A 19,377-nucleotide genomic window follows, 5' to 3' on the forward strand; every position below is an offset into this window, starting at 1 on the left:
AATTATTGAAAAGCTAATGACACTAAGCTCACTGTTTCTAGGAATGTTCTAGAACTATGTGATTCCTAAAATTTATTCTATTCTTCATAAATAAAGATGCTTACTGAGTACCTTTTATTGGCAATGTTCCTATGCTAGATACAATGAACACTACGACATTCAGGTACATTTTGCACACTTATTGGGAAAACAAGATACTTTCGGTTAAATAAGAACATCTGGAAATACATGCCTAATGAGGGATGAAAAGGCTGTAGAGAAAAACTTCATAGAAGAGATGATACTTGACCTGAACCTTTAGAAACCACAGGTCTTGGATAAAAAGAGAAGAAAGCAGGCCCATTCTAGGCTAGGATAATTATAAACAAAGATACAGAGGGGTTAAAGCAGGTAAACAAGACTCTGAATAGACAGTTTTACTGCAGTGGTCTATCACTTTTTTTTTTTTTTTTTGGTGAAGAAGATTGTCCCTGAGCTAACATCTGTGCTAAGCTTCCTCTATTTTATATGTGGGATGCCGCCACAGCATGGCTTGAGGAGTGGTGTGTAGGTTTGAGCCTGGGATCTGAACCCATGAACCCCAGGCTGCCAAGGCAGAGTGCGCAAACTTGACCACTATGTGACTGGGCCAGCTGCTCTATCACTTATCTTTAAACTTGGTTTATGATGTTCATGAATGCACAGATAAACTATCAATTCTGAATTATTCCTTTAGCCTCAAGTAATCACTGTCTTTAACTATAAGGATAAAGAGATATAATAGCTTTGCCTATAAAGGCAACTCCTGAAATAACTAAGATAGCTACCAATTATCGTTAATTCTGAGATTGGTTTTATATAAAGACATAACAAAAAATGACACTGCAATCAGTCAATAATTCACTAAGTTATTCAGCCAAACATTACCAGTGAGTGTTAAGTTTTCTTTCTACTTAACCTCTGCAGAGCTTGATACTTCTGATAACTTCACAGGACTACTCTCTCCTAGTTCTCCAGTCTCCTTGACTCTTACTACTGAGCTTCCTTCACAGTTTCAGCACCTGTCCCTTAAATGCAAACTTCCCCAAGATTCCGGCTTTCATACTACGGTCTTCTCATCCTACATTTTTGCCTGGAGGTAACTCACTTCCACTTTCAACAGTTAAATCAACAAATGACTCCCAAATTCTACCCTCCAACCTTCAAACTTTTCTTCTGAATTCAAGACTCACATGTTCAACTGCCCACTGGACATGTCACACGGAAATGATGATGAAGACTAACATTTACTGAGAACTGACTTATGTGCCAGAAACTATTCTAAACATTTTACAAGGATTGACTCATTTAATAATCAAACAACTCTATGAGATAGGCACTGATAGTACTCCCATTTTAAAAGATGTGGAAACTGAGGCATAGAGAGGTTAGGCAATTTTCCCACAGCTAACAAGTGAAAGAGTTCGTTTTAAACAGCATATTCAGTACTGGCTTAAGTAATATGTAAGTGTTATTCAAGCACACTCAGGGCATGTCAGATAGGCATGAGGGGAGAAGGGAGAGATGGGGCAAGTTCTCAGACATGTTACTTGTCCTAAGCCTTAAAAGGAGGGGTAGGAATTAGATAAAGTTGGATGATTGAACGGACCTGAAAGGGAAGAATTTTCCAAGAGGAGAGAACTATATAAAAGACCTGAAACAGCATTACACATGTTGGACAAATTCTAAATAGCTCAAAAGGCAGGAGTATAGTTTACAAGGAGGTAAATGGTAAGAGAGAAAAAGAGAAGTTTGGAGACTTAGACTAGGTTAAATGCCTTGAGGTGCATGTTACTGAGTTTACATATTAGCCTAAAAGTTACTAATACACACTGAAGAAAAGAAAGATTACTAAGGGACTGGAAAATGGATAGGGGTAATTAAAGGTGGGAGAACAGTTGGTTGGGTATAGCAATAAATTAGAGATTATGAAGCATTGAATTGCCAGTAGAGATGAGGTTTTAAAAAAAAAGAAAGCAAAGATACATTCAAGGTAGAGAATCAAGCTATACTCAGGGCAAATAACGGATGCAACTCTGGGACTGACTGGCTATCAAGGGTGAAGAAGAACAAGGCTGACTCTCAGGCTTAGGCAACCAAGTTAACATAGCACCATGTTCTAAGTAGGAAACAGCATGAGCATGAGCAGGTTTGGAAAGGAAGCTTAATCCCATTTATCTCCATTTTGGACATGCTGAATCTGAGCTGTCCACAAGATATCTAAAAGAGCGTATTTTCCGTGAATTGTAAATATACAGTAATTCATCCAACTCTGATACTAGGTTGTGAGCTCTTCATAGTGGCAGCCAATCTAAGTTATCTTTTTGTTTCCCACAGCACTCGATGCTTTCAAATAGGAAGCACTCAACAAATATCTGTTGAATGAAACAAAATTTCTAAATTATGGTACAATCAGTCAGGGTACTCAAAGTGAAATACATAAATAAGTTGCTAGGTAAGGTTCTTTCAGCTCCTTTCATCTAGAATTAGGATCACGGTTCTCAACAAAGGGGAGTTATTTGTACTCTATTCTTCAGAAAACAAAACACCGTTTAGATTTGTCAACTAAATTTCAAAACATCCAGATAAAATACTTTGGACATATCTTTTTATTTTTAATAAATTTTTTTTTCATTTTGAACAATTATGAGAAACATTTATTTCAGAAGTCTCTAATTATAGAGACGGGACTGGTTGGTTGTAATATAATACAGGAAAGAAATGGAAAACACTGGGAGAAGTGGAGGAGGCAGCGTGAGCCTGTGCCTTGGGGAAAAGGTTTTGATTCTGCAGCGTCTAAAGCAGACACGCTGTTGTTTAAGCAGAAGCAAAGGAGCTATGGCTTGATGGCGAAGGAAACCAGAATATGTCACCCCAAAATATGCCTCTTTGACATAAAAATTATTTTAGGCTTAAGGCAATAAAATAGCAGCAAACCCAGAGAAAGCTCCTCCTTTTCTAAATAAAGGTAGGTAATACATATAATTTTTTTCAATTTTATTGAGATATAATTGACAGATAACATTGTATAAGTTTAAGATGCACAACCTGTTGATTATATAAATTCTCCTTTTACTGGAGACAGACTTGCAACCCAGAGACAGCACCAGGGGAATCTGCAAACAAGCCTTTCTCTATTAGTTTCCTCCTATATATTTACCTTTCCACAGTTTGTTGTTCTTGGAAGCCTAAAACTAGTTTCCTTTGTCCTGTCATTTCTCTACAAATTTACTGTTTTCTACATAAGCTGGAATTCTAAGTTTCCATTTTGAGTTACTTTTGGTTTAGGTTTCACTCACAGGATAAGCACTGTATGCATAAATACATTGTTTTTCTCCTATTAATCTGTCTTTTTGAGTCCCAGATGAAAACTAAAATGGGCAGAGATAAAGTTTTGCCTCCCCTACAGCGGGTATCCAGGGATATCCTGTGGGCATACTCACTTTTAATTCAATCTGGCCTGAATTCCCTAAAATCCCAGAATCATGTTAGTAAATGACCAGTTTTTACATTTTTCATTCCAGTAGTACCAGAATAATGTCCAAACTCCTTGCCACAGCACAATGGGTACATAACTGTACTTTAAGAGGAACCACTTATACAAACTAAAGGTAAAGGTAAATGGTGCCCTTAGTTCTTCCACTAATGTCCATCACGCACTCTAAGATTTGAATACCTCAGGCTACTCTCACTTCTTTAAATAAGCTGTGTTTTGTTTTGTTTTTTTGCCCCACTTTTATACTTGAAAAAACACACTTAGAACACTTTCTCCAACCTCCCCTCTGTCAGTAAATTACTCAGCTCAAATGTCATCATTTCTATGAGGGTTTCCTTGATTCTGTTAGGCACAAGTAATCAGTCCTTCATTATATTACAAAGGACTTCATACACATCTATACATTAGTGGTTCTCAGCAGGGAGTGATCTTTGCCTCCAGACAACATTTGACACTGTCTGGAGACGTTTTTTCAGTTGTCACAACTAGGCAGGGTGGTGTTACTGGCATCTAGTGGGTAGAGGCCAGGGATGCTGCCAAACATCCCACAATGCATAGGATTGCCTTCTACACAACAATGCAATTATCCTCACAACAAAGAATTATCTAGCCCCAAATGTCAATAGTGCCGAGGTTAACAAGCCCTGATCTATACTTATGACCTCATATCAGAACTTTTCTTGCATGTATATCTTTCCCCCTCAGAATATGAGTCTTTACCATGGCAAGATGTCTTACTTATCTCTATATTCCTAGCACATTTCCTAGTACATCGCACATGCTCTATGAATGTTTTTGAATGAAGGGGAGACAGGAGGGAGAGAAATAAGGGAGGAAGGGAGGAAGAGAGGAAGAGAGAAAGAGTGAGCAATGGGGAGATACAAACACAGGGAAGGAAGATGGGACAAAGGAAAAGGGAAGAGTTTTCTCTCCTTTTAGGGAAGCTACATAGGATGATGAAAGCTGCCTACCCCCCGGCCCTCAATATATCCTAGAAGGTATATTTACACGGTGTTTAAAGCCAGACAGATTAGGGCTTTAGGCTTTCTCCCTTATTTGCTGAGAAGTCTTTGAGAAAATTATTTAATTTTGTTAAACCTAAACTTCCTCATTTATAAACTGGGGGAAATGGTTTCTCTCTTCACAGACATGAGAATAAAATAAATATACATTCAGAAACTAGAAAAGTGCTTATATAGAGCAAGAATCTATAAACACCATCCCTTCCCTTCCCTGTCTAAGAATATCCATATAGAGAGGTATCAGTTAAGATTTTTCTCAATGTTTGCTATCTCAATACTTCTTTGTACTTTGGTAAACTTGAATAGGTTACTATCATGATAGTAAAATAAAAACACAGTCATCCTGTTTGTCATAGAACATTTGTTAGATAACATATTATTTTAGATAACTCAACTTAGAGAAATCAGATTTCTAGTCTTTGTTTTCTATAATTTTTACTCACAAATTTTTAAAAATTAATATTATCCTGACAGAAGACAAGCCAGAGCTCTTAGTTCCAAATTCAAATTAAAATAATAACTAAAACAATAAAACTCTAAGGAAAACTGTCGGACAAAAGTTGAGATAAATTTTATTTGTAATTTGAAAATAAAATCCCATTCTAAAGAATTCTTTATTTTTCATTTCCTAGAATACTAAAGATAGATTTTTAAAAAGTGGATTACCCTAACTTTAAACCCAAACAAAGGTCTAACCTATCTGGTTGCTGTCACACAGTGTTTCAGAGGACCTACCTGGCCCGTTGCTACATAGTCTTTCAAAGGATGAAGAGCCAGGCAGAGAATGTCATCATCATGACCCAGGTAAAAGCGCTGTGTGTTCTGCTGTCGATTGTAAATGACACCCACTGCTGCCACGTGGTATACGATTTCACCAATTTGAGTATAAAACAGATTACTTCGACAGTCATAACCTCTGTAACTAAATATAGAAAACATATGGCATAAAAGTACCTTTGGCCTTTTATCTCATAAAGGTACAGAGGAAAAGCAGGTACCTTTTAGGTCATTCAATTTCCAGTTTTACAAAGTACTGAAGAATTAAAACAAAATACAAGCATCTGAGATCCCACAAACTTTTGTGAATTGCTCTGATTACAAATAGTAAGATCCAAGCTATAATACTGAGTGAAAAAAGGTGGAGAAAAGTGTATATACACTACTATTTGCATAAGTATAATACTAAATTTGTATACTATAAAACATAAATAGTTGTTTTTATTTACAAGTGAAAGAGTATAGAATATATATTTGTAATTGTATATGCATAAATATTTCTGAAACTAAGTAACAGTGATTACTGTTGGAGGGGGAAAATGCTGGCTGGGAGGGCAGCAGTAGGAAGAAGATTTTCAAAGTGTATCTTTATATATACATTGTTGAATCATGAGAATATAATATATACTCCAAAAATAAGTTTAAACAATTTCAAAACATTATACACACTAAGAGAAAAAGTAGCCAAATCTTCTTAAAACGGTCAATATAATTCCATTTATATAGCAACCTTTCTTTGTGCTTCAAAGAAATCCAATTCATTAAACATAACGAATAGAAATACTGCCTGTTTTAACACTGGAGGAAAAATACTTTTGGTAAATAAACCCTTTTTCAAATTCCTGAAGGCATTATCAGCCAGGTAAGAAAATGACCACTGGGTCGGGGAAGGAAAGAGTTGGACTGGAGAATCTGTTGTTCCAGGATGAAATGTGACACCTGTATTGTCACATGTTCTAAGAGAATCCAGAAACTGTGTTTTATTTAAATTAAAATATGAAGGCCAAAATAAGCCACAATATCACTCCAAATTAGACATATTTAGGGGAGGATAATCTCTTACATTTTACTTTTTTTAATTTGCTTAAAGACGAGATCCATTTCTATAAATACAGTAATACTAAACTTTCATAAGACAGATTTTTTTATTTAATAAACACTTATATAGTGCTTATTATGTGCCAGACAACACTCTAAGTCACCAAAAGTACTGACTTTTTTACTCCTCATGGGAACCCTATGATGTAAGTATTATTATCTCCATTTTACAGATGGGGAAACAGAGGCACAGAGAGGTTAAGTGGCTTGCTCAGAGTCACAGAGCTAGTAAATGTGAACCAAAATTCAAACACATAAGTGAAAAATAGTTGTTTTATACCCGTGAACAAAGTGTAATCGAATGCTATTTCCTGGAGCCCATTCTCTTCTTTTAGAAATACCACTTTTTTGTTTCTCTTTGCATTGTTCTTTAAGCTGAGGTAGATCTTCTTTGTAAACCTTTAAACAACACACATAAGTAGAAATATTCTTAGAACATATATTAATAAAAGTGTTCACAGAGTCCTAATGTAACTTTCAGACATTGTGGCTACTGCTGATCACTAAAGTTTTAACTGCCTTAAATAGAAAGGTACTGTATGAAATTTACTTCTTTGGAAAGACAAAGTAATTTACATTTTCTATATCACACTGACAACATATTTAGTGTTCCATGAAATTTTCATACTTCATAGGAGGATATTTTAAAGCGAATAAATGGGAGTGTACTGTGACAAAAAGCTATCGGCAATTATCACACAGGCACACTTAGTATATCAAGCACTTAGCATAAAATAACATTTTACACAAGTGTACTTTAACTCTTAAAGGGGAAAACTGAAATAGCTACACATTTCTTAGAAAATTAAAAAATACCAAAGATACCAATAGATGATTAAACAACAGGTAGCAAGATAAAGAAAAAACTAGACTTTTTCAGGGAAAAATCATGCGATAATGAAACTTACCTGCCGACGGTAGGTGAGCTGTGTCTCTTGTTCAATTTCAGAATCCAGTTCTGGAACATCAGACAGATCTGAATCTGATTCATCACTATTAGAATCAGCCAGACTTTCTGTAATTTTTTTAAATGAAACATTACTTGTTTAAAGCAGATTCATTTTCAAAACAGCACTGTAAAACTAATGTTTAAGAGCTGACTGTGCCAACTGAGATGGAGACAAGCCATGAAACAATCAAATGAAATTACCTATTCAAGTGACACAGACGTCAGTAAACTGTACTACAGATTATCTTCCTCTCTACTCACTGCAAACTCAATCTCTCCTTTAAATCCCTTCACTGGCTTCCCAAGGACTGCTACATCAAATTTAAATGTCTGTGCAAATATAAGTGAATATAATCTATAATTAAAATGAAAACTAGCTAGAAAATACTACTCGCAACAGATGAATTGACATTAGATAACTTCTCCTCGTCAAAAAAACCATATATGAAGCCTAGATACCCATCACCCAGAGAATATATTAAATGTTTACTAATGTTACTGCTACCTCACTCATCATTTGATGGATTAAAATGCAGCCAAAAGTACATTGTATTCCATGTTTTGTGACATCTGACTTTAAACACACAGACCTAATATTTTAATTTGAAATTTCCACTAATAATAGTCTATACTCTTAACTTATGAGGCTAGATTATTACACTTTAGCAGTAAAATTGTTATTTTGGGGTTATTGAAGAGTTATTTGACAGAGAAATTGTTTAGGTGGTGTGTACTACTCACCTTGAGGTGCTATATGAAGAGTATCTTTTAGCTTTCTTTCAGTAATAAATTTCCACTGAAAGACAGAGTGATCTGCTCCACCAATAGAAATAACCCATTGATAATCATGTGACCATCTGACATTAGTTACGTGAGCCGAATGGCCAATATATTTTTTAAATTTGGCCCCTATAACAAAAATATACCTTTAAATTGATAAACAAATGCCAACACACAAAAATACCACTTCAAACAACAATTTCTATACCTGAACCAACATATCCTCTTTCTATTATCTTAATTATGATCAAAGGGGAAAAACCTTAATTCAAAAATTTGTTCAATAAACAAATGAATGAGTCTACATCAAGGGATATAAATCTTTGCTCTACTGATTCACAATACAATTTGATAGGAACCACCAGGGCTGTGAGGTATTATCTTACTGCTCTGAGAAAAGCCTGCAGCCACAAGGAGATCAACTGTTTTCATACTAACATATTTGAACGCTTTGACCTGAGGTCTTAAGTGACATTCAGCCAGTCTACTCCACACCAACCATGATCAGCCCTAGCAGCCAGAGGGGATCCTTTGAAACTGAAGTCATCAACAAAATACTAGCAAACAAAATACTAATACAGCAACATATAAAAAGGATTACATGACATGACCAAATGGGATTTACATCAGGAATGCAAAGTTGGTTCAACATACAAAAATGAACATAATACACTATATTGATCAAAATAAAATATGCCCAATGACCTGAACTTGTACAGTTGACTACTTCATCGGAATTCTTGAGAAAAAGACATAAGAAAAATGTCTCCTAAAACATATATGTTCAACAAGTTAAATGATTAAAGAGAATAAGCCATAAGAAAAGTATAACTCATTGTATAGTCTGACTATATGAAGCAATTCTGGAAGTGGGAAGAAAAATGATTCTTTAAAGAGGTAAAGTATTAATCCATAATATATGAATTCAAAAATAATTTTCTAATAAATATTTCATGGCCAAAAATAAACATAACATATGACAATAATTTTTGAATTAGCAAAATAAATGGTAGCTAAGTCTGGTCATTTTCATGAAACCCTCCACCAAATAATCAGTATACATATTTTTTAAAACATAAACCCTCTTACTTATCTCAAAACTAATTTTCTGCAAGAACTTAAAAGTCTTTTATAACTTTGAAAGAAAACATACCTTTTCTTAAACAAGGATATCGGAATAATTTTATAATTCCATAGTCATCAGCTGTAACTAAAACTTGGCCAATATAGTTTCCATCTACTGAATTTATATCATTGATATCTGAATACTTGGGCCAAATTCCATTTACTTCAAGGCCTGAAACACATGTCCACGAAGCCCAATGAACACCTTTGATTTCGTCTTTATTTGTCACTTCTTTTCCTCCTAAAAATAATAAAGAGTCTTAGTGTAAGGTTATTTCATTTGATTTTTATTCAAGCATAAATTGTACTGATAACATGATGAACTCCAAAATTTAAATATCTTCCCACTCTAGTTAAACGAGAATATATAAATAGGTAGGTGAATATGGTAAGGAGAGGAGAAAATTAAATGCAAAGAACTAAAAAAAAAAAGCCACCACCAAAATTATATTGGTTCAGAGACACACACAAATTTAATTATGATATAGCTTAGCAGCTTCAGCCATGTGGAGAATAAAACTGAACTCTGTTAAAATCATGCTCCCGATTAGTCACAATAGCGTTTAAGTTTGAAGAAAAAGAAAAAGCCATAAGAACATGGCAAACTGAGTATTTAAAAAGAAACCTAAGAAGATAACATGATTAAGAAGAAAAGAGAAAAGGACCAGGAAGGATTGACAAGTGGGGAGTAATACATTTTCATTAGGTAACAGGACTTTAGGATTCAGTCAATCTTCATGTTAATGAAAAAGTTTTGGGGAGATGTATTAATTATGCAGTCAGTCTTATTAAAGAAATTATTGGAAAATAGTGACTAATTCACCAAGCATCATACTAAATACATTAGAGAGAGATAATATTTTGATAGCTCTGTTTTTATTCTTCTCTTTTTAAATCTTTGATGAGAACTCTGTTTTTCATATTTAGTTTGTCGGCTATATTACTAATATTTGCAAAGTTTATTTGAGGTAACCACAAAAAACCCAAATAATTTATGGCCAAACATTTGTAGAAAATATATTTAGTTAATTATTTCCACCCATTAGAAATGGCATTTTGACTTTCTAATATATACTAGGACTTTACCATATAGTACTCACATGGCAGGGAATTCAACATAAAGTAGTTCTGTCTTAGATCCTCCAAGCAAATAGTTTTAATCAAGAACCAAAAGTATTTCAATATAATAGCGGAGCCTTATAGAAAAGATCACAATGCCCAAAATATTAGCTCTGATGTTCTTTGATTTCCCATAATCAAATGTAGCTTACACTCTGCTTCTAGTGAAATTCTAAAATATTTTATAGGCACTAAAAATCTACAAATTATATATACTTTATTAGAAATTTTTACCTGGCATCCTATAAAAAAGTCTTTTACCATTTCCATCATTTGTCTGTAAATATCTACTGTCTGAGGACCAGTCCAGGTGAGTGATGAAACTAAGTGATCCAACACATTCCCCAAATTTTTTATAACGCTGAGCAACTCCATAAATATCAACTGAGCTGTCATTGCATCCAACAGCAAGGTACGTTCCATCTGGGGAATATTTTAACTCATGAATTGCCTCCTTCCTATCTTTAATATGTACAACTTCTGTCATATCTCTGTAAAGAAAAAAAAGATCATATGAAAAGGTACCTACAGAATTAGTTCAGTTTTCAAATGTGTCTAAAATGACTGTGAGGCTGTATCCAGTATTTATAAGCCATAAAACAAATGTAGATGAGACAAAGAGTATTAATTCAGGAATAATTATTCTGTTGAACAGAAATATATGAGGACAACATATGCTGGAAGTAGATAAAAATGCTGAATTTCAGTCCTTAAATTACTTTATTTTTAAGTAGTTTAAAGATTCATACTAAATTTCTAAAGTCACACAATAAAGGAAATAAAGTCAGATTTTTATGATGAAGTTCCTTACAAATACTGAATTTATGAAAAATGCTTAATTATAAACACCATGATTTTCAAATAAATTTTTGTAATGAGCCAAATGTGCAAAGTCACATTCAGGAAATAAAGAAACAAGGAATTCATTTGTATTATTTCAGTAATACACTTGAATATATATCTTTACGTAGCTACCATTAGTTATTTTTATTTCAACCTCCTCCATCTTTTTTAATAGAACACAAATTCTTCCCATTTATGGATGATGCTGACCAGTGAAGTTAAACATTTTTTTCAATCATGTCTTATAATTGAGTTTCCACGCAGGTATTGGTAGCAGCCATAAAAATAGATAAACAGTTAAGTTTAACACAACTGAGTTTCCAAAGTTGTGGAGTTGGTCGGGAGTGGGAGAAGAGGGAAGCAATGAGGGAGAAGGGCAGGAGGAAGGGAGAATTCTTATTTCCAATTAGTGCCAGGGACTTTTTCCTATATAAATTTTGTATTACCCATCGGTAATGCTCTAAGTAGATAATTTCAAAAACAGAAGTTTAAATAGATAGTTCCCAATTTTTAAAGTTTCAATATGGCCAATTTAAAGCAATCAAACTCAAAATTTCTTTCAGCAACACTCACTAAGTACTTACCTTTGTTTTAGGCACATGGGATACAAAGATGAACTCTTCTTCCATCAAAGATGGATATAAAGTAATTAAACTTCATAACTGTTAAAATGCAGTGAGTGCTCAAAAGGTATGTGTGAAGTTCTACAAAAAATACTGAAAAAGGATTAAGACTAGACTAAAGGCAGGAAAGGATCAAGGAAGAATGATATCTATTTTGAGCATAAAACCAGAGGAGTTGGCTAAGTATAAAAGAGGAAAGAATGTTTTCCAGGAAGAAGACACGGAATGAGAAAAGGCATGGAAGTATGCAAGTATATGGCACCTCTAAAGAACAGTAAATAATATAACGCGAATACAAGAATAAGTGGGAAAAGTTGTGATTGATGTGGTTAAAGAAAGAAACTGAGGACAACATGTGACAGATATGATATGTTGCCAAGGAGTTTGAGCTTCGCTCTGGTGTTAATTATATAAAGAAAGAGATGAAATCAGCCCCTTAGCTATAGAAGATCAAAATAAAACAAAGGAAGGAAAAAAAGTACTTTTTTTTTTTAAAGCTTTCCCGGTCAACAACAGTTTTGCATTAGACCCTGAACTTGCAAGGTCCTCTTACCTAGACTCATGTAGCTACCTCTATACTTCCCAGTGACTCCTTCTTTCAACTTTTAATTAAATCTATGCATCTTATTTCCCTTTCTCCATATCTATCTATCTATCCATCCATCCATCCATCTACATCTATATGGAACAAGATTTTTATGAAAACGTTTAAGGCACCATTTGATAGTTTTTACTTTTTATGCCTTCTTTATTAAAGATATTACCATTCTAATCTTATTCACAAACATTAATTAAAATGCTCCTGGAAAATTCTCCAGAATTATTTTGGTATTTTTTTTTACAGCTTTTTTGTTCCAGAGACGTAACTGCTCCCAATTAAAAAGAGAAATAAACGTGGCTTATGAACCAGGTTGGCTCTTGCTTTCTGTCACTATGCCCCTGCCCACCAAGAAACACACACACATGCACACAGAAGAAACCAACAGTGATGGAAAGATTCTGATTGATTGGTTTTGTGGTATCCATTATGTTATTACATCAACACTAGGAATTATGACTGTCTTCTCTCATGAAGAAGTTTCTTTGACAAATTTATATGAAAGAAGACTATTAGATGAAATGTATTAATTTAAAAAGAACCTGAATTAAATCTTCTGGTAAACTGCTATGTGAATTATATGGTTTCTTCAAGAAGCAGAGGGAGGTCAAAGCCTGGGAACACTCATACATTAGCAATTTGTAACACAAAACCTCACAGAAGTAAAGTGATGATCCAAGTGTTGATCTGAGCATATAACAGGAGAACTGTTTCTAGCTGAGGGAGTTGGCAGAGACAGACTAAAGGAAGTGGAATTTAAACTTCATTCTGAAAAATTAATGGGACTTAGCTCAGCAGAAGACAGGAACTGGGAGGTAAAGAGCCCACATTCCAGCAGAGAAAACAAGATGTAAAAGAGCTGATGGCAAGAGAAAGTATTCAAGCTCAGCTTGAGAAGGCCAGTGTAATTTGCCTGACACAAGCAAAGAGGGCTTTGGTGTGAGATGAGTCTGATGACAGAGGCTGAGGGAAAATCATGAAAGGCCCCAGAGATCTTAAGATTTTTGGCCTTAATTTGTCAGTTTAAGCTAGGGTAGGGTGAATCAATCAGATCACTGATCTGGTTCGACAGTAAAAAAACAAATTGAAGGAGAAGGGTCAAGACCAGTTAGAAGGCTACCACATATGGCAGTCACTCAGCCTTCAGAAGGAAGTGAAATGATTTGAAATACATACTACACATATTATAGTCTCTAGTATTACAGTATATAATATATAGTATATGTTAAAGATATAATTCTGATCTTATTCACAGACATTCATTAAAATGCTCTTAAAAAAGTAAAATCAAGAGGATGTGGTGATGGATTAGAATTGGTGACTTAGAGAGAGAGGTATCAAGGATAACTCCCAGGTTTTGGGCTAGTACAAGAGCATGGAAAATGGTGCCATTCACTAGAATGGGGCCCAGAGACTGATCAGTTTGCAAGAGAGGATTATGGGCTCAGTTTGGGACATGCTGAATTGCAGATGCCTTTGAGACATCCAAGTGATGCTGAATAAGCAACTGAATATGCATGGCTGGAGTTCAGAGGAGAGATCAGGATTGGAGCTACGCATCTGGGATCATCAGGCTATATGAGTGGTAACTGAAGCTAGAGGCAGTATGAAATTACCTAAAGAGAAAATACAGAGTAAAAAGAGCAGAAAGCCCAGGTCTGAGCTTTGAGGCACTCCACTATTTGCTGGGTAGGCAGTAGATAATTAGCCTAAAAAGAATATGGAGCCAGAGAAGTAGGCTGAAAAGAGCAAGAGAATTAACACTCAAGGCCAGGGAAGAAATGTTTTGAGAAGGAGCAAGCGATTCAGGGAGTCAAATACTGCTGAGAATCAATTTAGATGAGAACTGAAAAAATGTCTCCTTTCTTTAGTGATAGGGTACTATTAGTGAGGGTTTATTCAATGTAAAGATGAAGGCAAAAGCTATATTGGTATGGAGGTAGAAAGTTGATAAGTTAATTGGAAGAAAAGAGACAGCATATTAGGCAATTTTTTGAGAATTTTACTGTGAAAGATAGGAGAGCAGAAACATGATATAATTAGAAAGGGTCTTAGGTTCAAGGTAGGAATTTTAGGATAGGACATATTGGAGCATGTTTTAATAGTACCCTTGGCACAGGGGGAGAGGGACAAAAAAACTTTGATGTAAAAATATAATGGACATATACAAAGAGTTACTTTTTTAAAGCCAGGAAACAGCTTTTGGAATTTATTATTCTCAAGAAACAGAGCAGACAAAATATAAATAGGTTGAAAAAAATTTTTAAATAAATGCATGGTTAGGGAAAAACTATCCTAATCCTTTTAAAGTTGATATAATGTAGTAGCGACACTTTCAGAAAGAGACAAATGGCTAGCCATTGGTAGAATCTAAAATGGCAACGTCAATGTTTTTCACAACTAAAGTCTACCCCATAACCTGCAGGAAATCTTATTCTATCTTCAGCATAATTGATTAATGGTGCTTATCAATGAAGCTCTTCCATTGAAGTCTCCCTAACTATTCATGAGAATGAATCAGTGCCTCTGAGGAGTTTGGGGTTGATAACACCACGCAGCCCATTATAAGTCAATGTTATGTATCTTCTAACTGGAAAAAGATTTGCAATTTTTCATTTCAATAGATGAATTAGTGTTTCTTTTAACATAAAATTGTTAACATTTTTGGTCACAAGGAAAAGGAAGGAACTTCTAGGAAGTTATGTGACTTTGCCCCGGCACATCACCTTATATCCCAATTTAAGAATCAGTGTGTTGCATTCCAATCTACTGTATTCTATGTTTCTCCAATCGTAACATAACCATTCCTGTGAGGGTACTTAGTACTGCTATACTTATGAATCCTGCTTTATGATATGGAGAATATACACAGCAAACCAAGAAGAAATAGTGACCAGGTAAATTTAGAAGGATTAAGAATATTTTGTGAGTTAGAATTTTTTGGTTAAACTACAAAGGCATTTAACAGTCATAATAACCATTCCAACAATCCTGTCAGCAATGCTGGACTCAGTTGCTAACATAGTGACTTATTAGAGATAACAATTTATACACCCAGTTTCTTGCATACAATAATTGAAAGGGCAAGTAAATGTGTAATAAAAAAAATAATCACTATTTTAATGCATACCAGGTATATGATAGGAATTCTTATAAGCATCTTAAATTTTTGGTTAAAAACAACATAAATGTACTTAATGCTAGTGAATTTTATGTTAAAAAATGGTTAAAATGGTCAATTTTATATTAGGCATATTTTATCACAATAAAAAATTAGATTAAGAAAAAAATTTTAGTATATCTCATTGTAAAAACTTGTCCCAGAAAGAGCATCTATAGAAGCTCAGAAGTACAAGAGAACATGTATCTCAAGAAGCAAAAGATGTTTTATATATGTTGAAAGAAAAAGATTGAGGTAGAAAGTAACAGACTGGAGAGAGGCACTACAGGCTACGTTAAGGATTATGAACTTCATCCTAAGGACAGTGCAAAGCTTTTATCATATTCTTAAAAGAGGAGGGATGCAAACAAATGTGTTTTAAAAGGCATCACCATAACTGTAGACTGAAAAAAGGTCTTGAAGGAAGCAAAACAAGAGGTAGCGAGACCAGCTGAGACGCTAGTCCACCACCCAGTTAGAAGATGGCAGAAGCCTACACAAGAGTACAATGGTGAGAACGGAAGGAAGCAGATTAATTTGAGAGCTATTTAGGAAGTAGAGTCTTCAGAACTCTGTGATTAACTAGACAACGAAGGCAAAAGAGAAAAACTAATGGTTTCTAGATTGGGCAATCAGGTAGATAGATGGTCCAACCATTTACTAAGCTAGAGAAAAAAAGATACCATAAACACTTATTCTTGTGAACATGCATGAATCTACAATAAATTTTTAATGGCTGTATAGAATTCAATTGAATTCAATTGAATGAATTGTACCTATAATTCAACACAAGACGTTAATGGCTCTAACGAATTTTGTAAACTTTTCTAATTATAGAAACAAAGGAGAAGATGCAGGCATTTTTTTCAAGGCATAAAGTTGCAAATAACAAGAAAAATATTCACTCATTTTTAACAGCCCCAAAGTCTCCACTCCACCCGCCTCTGCCCCTTTCAATCCCCTTTTGATCCTCGGAGGATCTTTCCTGAAAATCAATACTATCAAGGAATGGAAGTCAGGACCCAAATTTATAGCTCAAAATCTTAGCCATTAATTGACTAAGCATTCTTAACCACCAAAACCAAGGTTTTTGAGTTAACCTAATTTTCTGACAAAGTCATTTTAATAAATATGTTTTTTATATTTAATGAAACTAGTATCTGACATATATATATATTAAGAAAGAAGGAAAAGAAAATGGGTAAAAACGATGGGTATTACATATTCTATCTCATTTAACAGAATTTTACTATCTGTTTCTATTTCTACCCTAATACCATACCTTACTCTAAGTACAGTGAATGAGCCATCCTTCATCCCAAGGGCAAGATGGATTCCATCTACATTTACAGCTGCACAACGAATTGGTTCTTCCATATTACACCTTGCTATTAGTGCATGATCTACTAGGCTCCATATCCTGTAACATTTAATTAAAATAATAGTTAACTGATGTACGCTTAAAAAATGAGAGACTCTATGAAAAGTTTTAGTTAAGATAATCTCATTTTAAGTAGGTAAGATAAATCTAGATTTTAAACGTATACTTTGTGGCAGGGAATTCATAAAATGACAATGGTTAACAGAATCTTTCATTTTTAAAACAATATGATGACACGAGTTTTTTCCAATCATTCATTTTAGGTAGACAATGTCTACCCTGATCAAAGGGGAGATATATATATATTTATACATATATAAGTAGTATAGCGGTATATGTATGTACTATAGAGTCTTTTAAAGATAACACTTAGGACTACACAAATTCAGAGTGTGTTCCAGACTCTAATATTAGAAATCTACAACAAGAAGATGAGTAGAAAATACTCATGGTTTGAAAAGTAGGAATTACATTTCCAAATAACCCAAAGGACAAAGACAAAATCCTAATGAAAATTAGTTAATATTTTGAAGTAAGTTAGAACAAAACTGCTTCATATCAAAACTTGTGGGATATGGCTAAAATCATACTTAGGGAAAATTTTAAATGCAAACATTATAAAAACAAAGACAGACTACAATTTAATGAACAGGCATCTACCAAAGAAGTTAGGAAAAGATCAGCAAAAGGAAACAGATTATTAAATGTTTTTATAGCAGTATGTATCTTTAAAAACAAAAACCTTCTGTTTGTTACTGTTTTATAGAAAAAATGTTTTTAAATATTGTTTTTATATCTGGGAAATGTGCTAAATTCTCTTTTTAATTCCAATAATTTCTCTGCATTTTCCTTTTGACTTTCTACGTATACAACCGTAATACCTGCAAGTGACAGTTGTTTCTTCCTTTCCAATCCAAATATCTAGATCTCTCTCTAAATATAAATATATATACATATATACATATATTTGACCTTACTGTGCTAACAAAGACTTCTAGTCCATAGCTGAATATAACGAAGAATAGAATGGTTAAAGTGGGCATCACTGTCTTCTTCCTGATTTCACAGGAAAACTTTCAATGTTTCAACATCAAATATGGTATTTACTGAAGACCTTCTATGCTCTACCACAGGGGTCACCCAACCACAGCCTGTGGGCCAAACTGAGCCCACTCCCTGTTTTTGTATAGTCTGCAAGCTAAGAATGGTTTTTACATTTTTAAATGGTTGAAAAAAATTAAAGGAATAACATCTTGAGACATGAGAAAATAATATAAAATTCAAATTTCAGTAACCATAAATCAAGTTTTACGGAACACAGCCACACTTGTTTGTTTACATATCGTCTGTGGCCACTTACACACTACAGAGGCAGAACTGAGTTGTTGCAAAACAGACTGTAGACGGTATGTGACGCTCACATCACTTTGCAATGCTTCTTCAGTGCACTACAAATTGCAGTGACCTGGTTATAATCTGATAGAATTTTGAGTGCTATGTGTATCATCTTAGGGTAACATTTTACTATATCATGTCAAAACAAAAAAAAAAGGGAGAAGTAAACTTCAAATGTTGCATTCTTAAGGCAAAGTGAAGTATGGATCATACTGTTATTAAATTAGATGGTAAAGCATTATGTTTATTATGCAATGACACCATAGCTGTCTTAAGAATATAAATGTCTATTAACATTACCAGACTAAGCACTCATCACAATATTTTCAACTAACAGGAAAGCAATGGTCAGAGAAATTAGAAAATCTAAAACAAAATATCTCATCACAGAATTTCTTTACAAATTTAAAAATTACGAGATTTTAATAAAACTAAGTTTCTGAGTGGTTCATTTGTTAAGCAAGCAAGGAAAGCTGTTTATTGGCAATCAATTAACTAAATCATTTTGGATTGCAGCAGCTGGAGAAATGTCCAGAGAAAATAACTCTGTTTAAGACTATTAGTCTTTTGGCAAGAACAGTTGCTCAAAGAATTATATGAGTGTTGCAAACACCACCAATGGTTAATTAAAAAGCAAGGCCTAGGGCTGACCCTGTGGCATAGTGGTTGGGTTCGCATGCTCCACTTTCACAGCTCAGGGTTCATCGGTTCAGATCCGGGGCGCAGACCTACACACTGCTTATTAAGCCATGCTGTGGCAGCATCCCACATAGAAGAACTAGAAAGACTTACAACAAGGATATACAACAATGTACTTGGGCTTTGGTGAGGAAAAAAAGCAAGGCATATAATTTTGAGTGGTTTTCCTTGAATCTTAATGAGTCAACAGATGTTACTGATACTACTCGGTTGTTTATTTGAGTCAATGCCAAATTTGAAGTAGTGAAGAATTAGCTTCTATGAATAGTCTATGTGGAACAACTACAGGCTAGA

The 19,377-nt window shown here is 34.3% G+C and overlaps 1 protein-coding gene across 9 annotated transcripts in view; it reads right to left on the reverse strand.

Annotated features, from left to right (window-relative positions):
• The window catches only part of EML5 (EMAP like 5), a 139,848-nt gene that overhangs the window by 72,805 nt on the left and 47,666 nt on the right, over window positions 1–19,377 (reverse strand). For all 9 annotated transcript variants that reach the window (XR_011504730.1, XR_011504731.1, XM_070514169.1 and 6 more), the window contains exons 8-14: window positions 16,891–17,028; window positions 10,619–10,875; window positions 9,294–9,506; window positions 8,102–8,269; window positions 7,320–7,426; window positions 6,692–6,810; window positions 5,268–5,458 (exon numbers count right to left, since the gene is read on the reverse strand). Coding sequence is in view for 7 of the 9 variants with exons in the window: in XM_070514169.1 (XP_070370270.1) it covers window positions 5,268–5,458; window positions 6,692–6,810; window positions 7,320–7,426; window positions 8,102–8,269; window positions 9,294–9,506; window positions 10,619–10,875; window positions 16,891–17,028 (1,193 nt within the window). In the remaining 2 variants the exon portion in view is untranslated. The remainder of the gene's footprint in view (window positions 1–5,267; window positions 5,459–6,691; window positions 6,811–7,319; window positions 7,427–8,101; window positions 8,270–9,293; window positions 9,507–10,618; window positions 10,876–16,890; window positions 17,029–19,377) is intronic.

This window comes from Equus asinus, chromosome 7, assembly GCF_041296235.1.
Source record: "Equus asinus isolate D_3611 breed Donkey chromosome 7, EquAss-T2T_v2, whole genome shotgun sequence".
In the NCBI taxonomy this organism is placed as follows: domain Eukaryota; kingdom Metazoa; phylum Chordata; class Mammalia; order Perissodactyla; family Equidae; genus Equus; species Equus asinus.